A 12,286-nucleotide genomic window follows, 5' to 3' on the forward strand; every position below is an offset into this window, starting at 1 on the left:
AACAGGCCCTTCGGCCCATCGAGTCAATTGTAGTCCTTTTATTTTTGCTGCATTGTTGTTTGATGTGGTCGAAAGGTTGCTGTTCAGTTCAATTTATAGTTTGGAAACACAGCGCGGAAACAGTCCACCGAGTCTGTGCCGGCCAGCGATCCCCGCACACTAACACTATCCTGCACACAGTCGGGACAATTTACATTGAAACCCAGCCAATTAACCCACAAACGTGTACGCCTTTGGAGTGTGGGAGGAAACCGGAGCACCCGGAGAAAACCCACGCGGGTCACGGGGAGAACGTACAAACTCCGTACAGACAGCACCTGTAGTCGTGATCGAACCTGGGTCTCCGGTGCTCTAAGGCAGCTACTCTACCGCTGCGCCACCGTGCTTCCCTTGGGACCCATTTTTCTTTTTCCCTCGGGGGGGGGGGGGGGGGGGGGGGGGGAGAAAGGTCAAAAACTACAGGGCATAGCTTTAGGATAAGAGGGCCAAAGTTTAAAGCTGATGTATGGTGCAAGATTTAACAGGGGGCCTGGAATGAGGCTGTTATGATAGTGGTGTTACAGAGGCTTTGACATCGGCACATGGATGTGTGGGGAATGGTGCGATGTGGATCGCGTGCAGGCAGAGGAGAACGAGTGCGAATGGGGTGATCGATGACCGTCGTGGGCTCGATGGGCCAAAGGGCCTCCCTCCATGCTGTATCTCCAGAACTGAAACTATAGCCTATCCATTACAATTGAGCGGAGGTTTACTCAACGCAGCATCTGAAGGTTACAAGCACAGAGAAACAGACAAAACTTACACTGATTCTGGAGATTTACTTTTGTCCCATTGCAGGCAAATTGAAGGAAAATAGAGATGAGGAAATAAACAGGTTAGTGAAAAGAAATAAAGTCTATGACCAACGTGTTGGCTATTAATATACAATTAATATTTGTACACTGATCATTAGTGATTGCTACTTGTTAATATGTATTGCTCAGTCTATTATTTATATTAACATATTCATTAAAAAACTACTTGTTAACAAAGCCTAGTAGTAAATCAGTGAAATTCATTACGATACTAATTCATTAACTTCATTAATGTACTAATAAGCAGTTAAACAACAGCAGATGCAAGATATTAGAAATTAAATCACAAAGGGTTGGAAATGTGCATAAGGTCAGGCAGCAACTATGGAAAGAGGAATAGAATTTAGTTTAGTTTAGTTTAGAGATACAGCGCGGAAACAGGCCCTTCGGCCCATCGAGTCCGCACTGACCAGCGATCCCCGCACATTAACACTATCCTACACACGCGAGGGACAATTTTACATTTACCAAGCCAATTAACCTACAAACCTGCACGTCTTTGGAGTGTGGGAGGAAACCGAGGATCTCGGAGAAACCCATGCAGGTCACGGGGAGAACGTACAAACCCCGTACAGACAGCACCCGTCGTCAGGATCGAACTCGGGTCTCTGGCGCTGTGAGGCAGCAGCTCTACCGCTGCGCCACCGTTAATATTTCAGGTTGTTGATTGTTCACTAGTATTGTCCCGAAACACTCTCTCTCCACAGAAGCTGCCTGACCTGCTGCACATCCCCAGTGTTTTCTCTTTTAATTATATAAAAAAATGGGCTTGATATTATATAATTATGGGGTTATATCAAAAAAATTACACATTATTTTAATATATTATAATAAAATGGGGTTGAGAGGGAAAGGTAGATCAGCCATGGTTGAATGGTGGATTACTTGATGGGCCGAATGGCCTAATTCTGCTCTTAGAACAGGAACTTATAATGGTAATTTTGATTATTGGAAAAAGTTGTGTTATTACTGTAAATAACTTCTAAAATATTGGGACCTAATGACTTTAAATCTGTTCATATTTCTGTAAACTATTTATCTTCCAATAAACGTAGGAATATATCATTTACCACTTAAATGTTAAAAAACTGCCAATTGATACACAAATAAAAATGATATGTCTACAAAAATGCGCTCCTTGTTGTTTAACTGTTCTATTTACACAGCTTAGTAATTAATATAAATGCTCGTTAATGTTTCCTATTTGTTAAGTAAGTAAGTAAGTAAGTTTATTGGCCAAGTATTCACATACAAGGAATTTGCCTTGGTGCTCCGCCCACAAGTAACAACATGACATACAGTGACAGTTACGAATGACTCAGAAAACACTAAACATTAATAACAACAAGACATTAATGATAAAACACCATTGATCAAGCATGTGAACCGTGCAAAGTCTTGTTGAGTTGGGTGAGAAATTGGCCCTTAATGCGTTCTCCAGTCAGTTGTCGCATCCCTCCCATTCACTGCCGACCATCGCGCTGTCGGAGATGCAACACTTACAGTCGCGAGGGACTTCGATGGAGGTGACGTATTGGCCGAGGGTCAAGATGAACAGCAATCCAAGCTGTGGTAGTCTTCCTTCCCTTGGCAGCATTTCTGCCGGTGAAGCGCTCCCCGAGTGCACTGGGAACCTAGTTGTCCTCTGGGCTGGCTCCTCTTCGCCGACACCTAGCAGTCAAACAAGCAGCAAATAACTTGAACAGTCATCGCGTGTAGGAAGGGACACCATATGCTGGTTTAAACCGGAGATCGGCACAAAAAGGCTGGAGCAACTCAGCGGGACAGACAGCACCTCTAGTGAAAAGGAATGGGCGACGTTTCGGGTCGAGACCCTGCTGCATTCCGAAGAAGGGCCTCGACCCGAAACGTTACCCCCCCCATTCCTACTTGAACCGTCATTAAATGCATTATGGCTTCTATCATGGTTCAATGGTCTCTTTACTGACACGTTTAGTTTAGAGATACAGCGTGGAAACAGGCCCTTCGGCCCACCAAGCCCGCACTGACCAGCGATCCCCGCCAATTAACACTACCCTACACACACTAGGGACAATGTTTTACATTTATAACCATGCCAATCAATCTACAATCCTGCACGTCTTTGGAGTGAGCGAGGAAACCGAAGATCCTGGAGAAAACCCACGCGGGTCACGGGGAGAACGTACAAACTCCGTGCAGACAGCACCCGTTGTCGGGATCGAACCAGGGTCTCTGGCGCCGAAAGCGCTGTAAGGCAGCAACTCTACCGCTGCGCCACCGTGCCACCGCACCACGTCGACTTTCTCCCCGAGGAGTCCCCGCAATGACTAATCTCTCGGGGGTTTATCTTAACCTAGTGTTTAGATTGCAGCTGTATGCTGAATTGACCCTGTGGCTTAAAGCCCCAATGGCCTGATCTGTTCAAGTGTAATCTTTCGCAGGTTTTACATGCATCCCACCTGCCCCGTGATTGATGCCGCGACTGCACGCTCCATCCCCCTCCATCCAAGGGCCAGGTGTGCGTTAATTCTCCCTGAGGTCACCCTTTGACCCTCGCAGCCGAATGCACAGAGCATGCCGCAGTATGAGCTTTGTTTCCTCCTTGCCTTCCCTTCCTCCGTCACCCTTCCCCCCCCCCACCTCCCCCCCACCCCCCTCCATAATCGCTCGTCCAATGCAAGTCTCTTCACCCTCAACACCGAGGTCGGACAGATGGGCAGAGGCAGGCAGCTGACTTGAGGTCAATGATTTGAACGCTACATGAAAGGTACAGAGCATAGAACATGTAGCATAGGCCTGACTAGAGTGGACATGGAGAGGATGTTTCCACCAGTGGGCCAGAGGCCATAGCCAGAATTAAAGGACGTTCCTTTAGTAAGGAGATCAGGAGGAATTTCTTTAATCGGAGTGTGGTGAGTCTGTGGAATTAATTGCCATCAAAGGCTGCGGAGGCCAAGTCAATGGATAATTTCAAGGAGTGTATATAGATTCTTGATTAGTACAGGTGTCAAGAGCTATGGGGAGAAGGCAGGAGAATGGGGTTGGGAGGGAGAGATAGATCATGCCATGACTGAATGGAGGAGTATATGATGGGGCGAATGGCCTGGGTCACTACTCCATGGAGTGCAGGAGGATGAGGGGGGATCTTATAGAGGTGTACAAAATCATGAGAGGAATAGATTGGGTAGATGCATAGAGTCTCTTGCCCAGAGTAGGGGAATCAAGGATCAGAGGACATAGGTTCAAGGTGAAGGGGAAAAGATTTAATAGGAATCCGAGGGGTAACTTTTTCACACAAAGGGTGGTGGGTGTATGGAACAAGCTGGCAGAGGAGGTAGTTGAGGCTGGGACTAACCCATAGTTTAAGAGACAGTTAGACAGGTACATGGATAGGACAGGTTTGGAGGGATATGGACCAAGTGCAGGCAAGTGGGACTGGTGTAGCTGGGACATTGTTGGCCGGTGTGGACAAGTTGGGCTGAAAGGCCTGTTTCCACACTGGACTCTATGAATCTCATAGAGTCCAGTCACTCTATGAGCACAGGAAAAGGCCCTTCAGCCCTAATGCCTGTTACTGGCCCAAGTTAGGTGCACACGCCCATTGAGCAAGGCCTGAAGTCAAGACCTTGCTATTGGTGAGTACAGTTCTTCAACTACTCTGCTCGGCTCAGCATGGAAGTATACTTTAGACTTTAACCTTTAGTGATACAGCACAAAAACAGGCCCTTCGGCCCACTGAGCCTGTGCCAACCTGCGATCACCCCGCACACTAGCACAATCCTACACACAATTTACAATGTTACCAAAGTCAATTACCCTACAAGCCGGTACGTCTTTGAAGTGTGGGAGGAAACCGAAGATCTGGGAGAAAATACACTTTTGTTTCAAATGGAAGAGTTCCCCCTCCTCATCCTGCTAAACTCCAGCGATTACAGGCCCAGTGGCGTCAAACGCTCATCGTATATTGACCCGATCATCCCCAGGATCATTCCCGTAAACATCCTCTGGACCCTCTCCGACGCCAGCACATCTCTCCTCAGATACGGGGCCCTGATCTGCTCACAATATTCCAAATGCGGTCTGACTAGTGCCTTATAAATCCTCAGCATCACATCTCTGTTAGTAATAAGGTCTTGGCTAATAAAGGAAAACATCCTGGCTGCCTTTTAAACCAGTTTGATCTGATCTATGCGGCCATATTTGAGGATGTGTGGATGGACATTTCTAGGACCCCTTTATTTTCCTCCACCTCTCAACATCCTTCCACTTATTGTCCGTCCCCTCAGCTTGCTGCAAGTCCCAAATGCACAACATCATACTTCTCCCGGTGAAAGTCCAGTTTGCTGTCCAACTGAGGAGATTATTTCCATCTTCCTACAATTGAAGACTTCCTCCCATCAACCACACCATCTGTTAGAACATGGGACTTATAAAAGTACAGCACAGCCTCAGGCCCTTCGGCCACGACATTGGTGCCAAACATAATGCCAAAGGTGGACTCATCTCAGCTGCCTGCACGGGACGCACCCCCCCCCTCCATTCCCTGCATGTCCACATGCCTTTCTAAAACCCTCTCTAACTCCACTATCATGTCTGCCTCTGCCACCAGCCCTAAGAGTGCGTTTCAGGTACCCACCATCCTCTGCGTAAAAGGTCCCGCCCTGCTCTGGATCTGGATCTGGGTCTGGGTCTGGATCTGGATGTAGTACGCTGAAGAGCTCCAGGTTGAGCATCACTCAGCACTATGACCATGGTGGACGTGCTGGTCGAGATGGAGGTGCTTTTGCAGTTGCATCTTTGTATGTGTTGATGTTTTGGAGATCTCTGATGTTGGCTGGCAGGGTATCCCAATCCCTTGCTGTCTTGAGAGAAAAAAACCTCCTTCGATCTTTGGGCGGCACAGTGGCACATCAGTCGAGTTGCTGCCTTACAGCACCAAAGATCTGGGTTTGATCCTGACTACGGGTGCTGTCTGTACATAGTTTTTTTACATTCTCCCCGTGACCTGCGTGGGTTTTCTCAGGTTTCCTTCCACATTCCAAAGACGTACAGGTTTGTCGGTTAATAGGCTTTGGTAGAATTATAAATTGCACCTGGTGTGTGTGTGTGTAGAATAGTTTTAGTGCTGGTCGACTCGGTGGACCAAAGGGCCTGTTTCCCCGCCCTATCTCTGAACCTCTGGTCTCTGTCACTTCTACCCTGGGAGAAAGGTTCTGACTGCCTAAAGGGCCTGTCCCACATGGGGGTTTTTTTTAGGCGACTGTCTTAGTCGTAGCAGGTCGACGTAAAAAACGGCGACTGGACTTTCTGCAAGTGTCGCTGGGGTAAAGGATAAGGAGATGAGCAACAGGAAAAAGGAATGCATTGTAAAATGGGAGGGCGTTGACAGGGTCTGCTGAAAGGAAGAAGCTTTTGTTGTGTGTCCTCTATATTCACGTCCACATCAGTGGTATTGCAAGAATCAAAGGACCCAGGACTGAGCCTGGAGATAACAACCTTCCTGTCACAAGAACATCAGTCAAGACTTTGCCTCCTGCCACACACACATCCAATTCCTGCTCTCCCTTCAGCTTCTTTATGTCTATCTTGCCATGTTCGATTTGTTAGAATTCATCAAAATCACTGCTTCCATCAACCCCTTGGGGAGACTAATGGGCCTGTCCCACTCAGGCGAATTTTTAGGCAACTACAGGCGACTAGTTTGTCGCCACATGTTCGCCGGTGGTCACCGGGAGTAGTCTCCTCAGTCGCGCAAAGAGCCGTAGCGTCTTTCTGGTCGTTGCTAAATTTTCAACATGTTGAAAACATTTCGTCGACAGTGGGTTTGACGCCAATGAGCGTAGCTTGACTTCTCCTGACGTAGGCGCTGTCGTAGGTTGTCGCCGGTTTTTCGGCGACCTGCTACGACTCTGACAGTCGCCGGCAGTTGCCTAAAAAATGGCCAAGTGGGACAGGCCCATTGGAACCATAGAGCCACACGGCACGAAGAACAGGCCTACTTTTTCCATGCCAACAACCTTCTCTCCAGAGATGCTGCCTGTCCCACTGAGTTACTCCAGCATTCTGTGTCTGGCTTCAATAAAACGCTGTCTACATAAGATCATAAAGTCTTAAGTGATAGGAGCTGAATTAGGCTATTCGGCCCATCATGTCTGCTCTACCATTCCATCATAGAAACATAGAAACATAGAAAATAGGTGCAGGAGTAGGCCATTCGGCCCTTTGAGCCTGCACTGCCATTCAATATGATCATGGCTGATCATCCAACTCAGTATCCTGTACCTGCCTTCTCTCCATATCCCCTGATCCCTTTAGCCACAAGGGCCACATCTAACTCTCTCTTAAATATAGCCAATGAACTGGCCTCAACTACCTTCTGTGGCAGAGAATTCCACAGATTCACCACTCTCTGTGTGAAAAATGTTTTCCTCGCAATGTTTTCATGGCTGATCTATCTCTCCCTCCTAACCCCGTTCTCCTGCCTTCTCCCCATAACCCTTGACACCCGTGCCCGAGACCGATGAAGGGTCTTGACCCAAAACGTTACCTATTTCTTATCTCCAGAGATGCTCTCTGACTGGCTGAGTTACTCCAGCATTTGGTGTCTACCTTAGGTGTAAAACAGCACCTGCATTTCCTTCTTACACTGATGTTGCTTTACCATGTCTACAATGAAATAAGTGTGTGTGTGTGTGTGTGTGTGTGTGTGTGTGTGTGTGTGTGTGTGTGTGTGTGTGTGTGTGTGTGTGTGTGTGTGTGTGTGTGTGTGTGAACTAGTGTAATTTATGAAGAACTTCCTGTAGCTCCTCCTATGCTCTGCACAAAAAGTCTAGAGATCAGGTATTGCTTGTCATTAACCGCCTGTTTTAGGGTCATTTTACGGTCAGTGAATAATTCCACAATCTAACCGATTTCATCAGCCATGGGAATCATCATGACAGGAGCTGCCATTCATTTTGATTCATTTTCATTACCATTCTCTTGTTTGTCGAGCTCTGCTTCTGTCTGAAGTTTTAGTGAATATGACACTCGTAGTTCACAACCTACGGGCTTGATACTTTGCTGCCACTAATGCCGATATTTCTCCTATTTATCTTTTCATTTCCTTAGCTAATCTTTGCTTGGTAATGCATAACTCAACGGAACACCAGTGAAGGGAGGTGCCCACTAGATAACCCCAATGATGTACTGGCTTCTGCACTATAGGTCTTTATGTGTTAGTTAACATGAAATGTGCCGAATAGCGAAAGGCCTGGATAGAGTGGATGTGGAGAGGATGTTTCCATTAGTGGGAGTCTAGGACTAGAGGTCATACTGTCAGAATTAAAGGACGTTCCTTTAGGAAGATGAGGAGGAATTTCTTTAGTCAGAGGGCAGTGAATCTGTGGAATTCATTGCCACGGAAGGCTGTGGAGGCCAAGTCAATGGATATATTTTAAGGGAGAGAGAGATAGATTCTTAATTAGTACGAGTGTCAGGGGTTATGGGGAGAAGGCAGGAGAATGAGGTTAGGAGGGAGAGATAGATTAGCCATGATTGAATGGCAGAGCAGACATGATGGGCCGAATGGCCTAATTCTGCTCCTATCACCTATGACTTTATGATCTTTTGTAGGCAGCTTTTTATTGAAGCCAGTCCCAGATTGCTGGAGTAACTCAGCGGGACAGGCAGCATCTCTGAAAAGAAGGAATGGGTGATGTTTTGGGTCGAGACCCTTCTTCAGACCGAGAATCAGAGGAGAGATATGGAAGGGTAAGGTGTGAAAAGACAGATTAAAGGGGATGTTGGTCAAGGAAATACTGAATGGTACATTGTTAGCTGAGGGGTAGATGACAATGAGGCATACATTCAGTAATTCCTTCGCTCCATTGATGCTGCCTCACACGCTGAGTTTCTCCAGCATTTATGTCTACCTTCGATTTTTCCAGCATCTGCAGTTCTTTCTTAAACATTCAGTAATATTTAATCAGGAGGAAACTGGAAGTAGTCAGAGAATTAGGATGGGGGATGGACGGAGAGAGAGGGAAAAGCAAGCATTATTTGGTTAGTTGAAGTTAGCCTATTATTGAATATGGAGCGAGTTATTGTTCTACAGTATAAATGTGTATAAGCAATTTAGATACTACTTTGGCTTTGTACATGGTTTTCTTGGTTGAGCACTTATCCTGGTGTTATAGTACATACTCTGTTTTAATTTTTAGTTTAGTTTAGAGATATATATTCTAGAGTTTAGAATAAAAAAGTATCGATTTTTTTCCATGGCGACCATTTTTTACTCGCGGGCATTTTCTAACATATTGAAAAAACCGCCGCGACCTAGCTGAGGCCTCGAGTACGCGGAGACTACTCTCGAGCATGAAGGAGAGTTACGAAGACCTCCTACGACCTCGTGTCGACCATGCTGCGAGTATGAGTCGAGGGCAAACCCGCCAGAACTCGCGGATTAGGTCGCCCAAGTGGGACAGCCCCTGAAGGCAAGAGTCTGAATAACTTGGACGGTTGCAGTACCATCATTCATACAATCCTAACAACACTTTAAATGCGACAGAGAGAAGTGGTTCAGTCTTTAATTCAACTCCAACATGATCTTCCGGAAGTGGCGGCGCTGTTAACAGCTGCGGCTCGCCTGCAGTCCGTCTGTCTTTAATTTTTTCTGTTGTTTTTTTTTGTATGTTTTGGTTAAGTTTTAGTTTGTTGGGTTGTGTTAGGGGGGGGGAACATGTTCTCTGTCTCTTCCTTCGGGGGAATGAGACTTTTTTGTGTCGTATCCCCCTTCTCTGCCTCCGTCTGCGCTGAGGCCTAATGGCGGAGCTGGCGGCCTCCAGCCTGCGACTGACCCCGAGGCTCCGGAGGCCGAGCCAGCCAGGATTCACCAACGAGAGGCTGGCCGTCTTTGGGGCTGAGGCAGCGGTGGCCCGACTTGCTGGTGCGGCGTTCTGGCTTTCGGCGGCGGCCTGGAGCTGATGCAGCGGGGCTCGGAGCTGAGACTGCGGGACCCGGAGCTGGGGCAGCGGCCTGGAGCTGGGGCGGCTGCCTGGAGCGGAGACTGCGGGACCCAGAGCTGAGACTGCGGGACCCGGAGCTGGGGCGGCTGCCTGGAGCGGAGACTGGGGACCGGGGAGACTGGGGACCGGAGCGGAGACTGCGGGACCCGGAGCGGAGACTGCGGGACCCGGAGCGGAGACTGCGGGACCCGGAGCTGGGGCGGCTGCCCGGAGCGGAGAGGCGGGACCCGGAGCTGGGGCGGCGGACCAGGAGCGGAGACTGCGGGACCCGGAGCTGGGGCGGCGGCCCAGGAGCGGAGACTGCGGGACCCGGAGCTGGGGCGGCTGCCCGGAGCTGAGGCTGTGGCGGGCCGTCTCGGAGCGGAGACGGCGTTCCGGCTTTCGGCGGTGGCGACATCACCACGGAGGTCCGCTGGACTGGAGGGCGGCATCTCCGGCCTGGATCGATCGCCTCAGCGCAGAGGGAGAACAAGGAGGGAAGAGACGGAGACTAAAGACTTTGCCTCCATCACAGTGAGGATGTGCTTGGTGAACTCACTGTGGTGGATGTTTAATTTGTGTTTATTGTATGTTTTGTTTTTATTGGTTCTGTGTATGACTGCAGGCAACATAATTTCGTTCAGACCGAAAGGTCTGAATGACAATAAAGGAATCTAATTCTAATTCTAATCTGATCAAGGCCAGATCAGTCCCACTGCGAAAGGCAAAGCGCAAACATCTTGCCTACTTTTTATTTTAGTTTAGAGATACAGCGTGGAAACAGGACCTCTCACCGACCGAGTCCACACCAATAAGTACATTAACACTATCCTACACTCCCCTTTAAAATAGCTACAGAAAAATTCAAATATTTGGGAATTGAAATTACTAGAAATTACCAGGATATGTTTAAAGCCAATTATAATCCCCTACTTAAGAAATTAAATAATTTGATTAAATTCTGGAAAACACTTCCGATGTCCTTAATAGGCAGAATAAACGCTATAAAATGATTTTCTTACCACAAATTCTATACCTATTTCAATCAATACCTATATATCTCCCAAAAAAGTTTTTCAAAAAATTGGACTCAGACATTACAAATTTCATATGGGATTATAAACCCCATAGAATACAAAGAACACACCTTAATAAACGAAAAGAGTGGGGGGGTCTAGCGCTCCCTAACTTTATGTATTATAATTGGGCAGTAAATATTAAAAATATGATTCACCTGCTGGACAATTCTGCCCAGCAGGCGGACTGGATTGTAATGGAAAAAGGGGACTGCTCCCCGAGTAATATAGGAGCGATTATCCTCTCACCAATAAATCTGAATAATAAAAATTATAATAAAAACCCAATTATACATAGCACAATTAGAACATGGAAACAAATAAAACAGAATCTAAAATTAAGAAACCTATCTCTCTCAATACCAATAGTCAATAACCCATCGTTTAAACCATCAATCATAGACAAATCATTTATACAATGGGAAAGAATGGGAATCAAAACACTCGAAGATCTGTATGAAGTGGGAAAATTACTATCATTTCAACAACTACAACTGAAATATAATTTGAAAAATAACCAATATTTTAAATATCTTCAAATTTGTGATTATTTGAAAAAATACACAAAAGACTATCATAATATGCCTTCCGACTTACTGGATGAAGCAATGAAGACAAAGGCGGAATCAGCTAACTTAATATCGTACTTATATAATATCATTTTAAACATAGAAATACCCACAACAGATGGAATTAGAAGAGACTGGGAACAAGAATTAGCTATAAAAATTTCAAAAGAGAGCTGGGATAAACATTTACTACAGGTGCATAAATGCTCGATCAATGTACGACATACGCTTATCCAATTCAAAACATTACATAGACTATACTATTCAAAAACTAAATTAAATAAAATCTTTCCTAATGTTTCACCAATCTGTGATAAATGTCTGTGTCAAGAAGCTACCATAGCGCACTCTTTTGTTTTTTGTACAAAAATCCAAAAATTCTGGCATGGAATATTTGATATTTTTTCAAAATTAATTAAAATAAAACTGGTACCAAAACCAGAATGGATCATTTTTGGGATATCGGAAGGTATCCCTGAATTAAACGTGTATCAGAAGAATTTACTCAATTACGGGCTAATAATGGGAAAAAAGCTCATACTTAAATTCTGGAAAAATGCGCCCACACCAACAATAAAAATGTGGACATCAAATATGTTTGAAACATTACATCTGGAAGAGATGAGATTCCTCTTAGCAGATAAAGCAAACCAATTCCAAAAGACGTGGTCTACGTTTATGGACCTATTACAAGCATGAGGTGCAATAGTAATTTTAAAAATAAATAAATAAATAAATGGTATCAGGACCTGGCATTGGGAGATAAAACAACAAAAACAGACTTGGTTGGTAGTCTTTCTGCGGAGTTTAATGTTATAATA

The 12,286-nt window shown here is 46.0% G+C and overlaps 1 protein-coding gene across 14 annotated transcripts in view; it reads right to left on the reverse strand.

Annotated features, from left to right (window-relative positions):
• Positions 1-12,286, reverse strand: part of nfasc (neurofascin) — a 185,420-nt gene that overhangs the window by 98,716 nt on the left and 74,418 nt on the right. For 9 of the 14 annotated variants that reach the window (XM_033042827.1, XM_033042833.1, XM_033042831.1 and 6 more), the window contains 2 exons: positions 2,358-2,525; positions 803-820 (listed from right to left, as the gene is read on the reverse strand). In XM_033042827.1, the coding sequence (XP_032898718.1) occupies positions 803-820; positions 2,358-2,451 (112 nt within the window). In that variant the 5' untranslated portion in view covers positions 2,452-2,525. The remainder of the gene's footprint in view (positions 1-802; positions 821-2,357; positions 2,526-12,286) is intronic. The other 5 variants (XM_033042834.1, XM_033042832.1, XM_033042829.1 and 2 more) reach the window with 1 other exon arrangement.

The sequence above is a fragment of the Amblyraja radiata genome, chromosome 24 (genome assembly GCF_010909765.2).
Source record: "Amblyraja radiata isolate CabotCenter1 chromosome 24, sAmbRad1.1.pri, whole genome shotgun sequence".
Classification (NCBI taxonomy): domain Eukaryota; kingdom Metazoa; phylum Chordata; class Chondrichthyes; order Rajiformes; family Rajidae; genus Amblyraja; species Amblyraja radiata.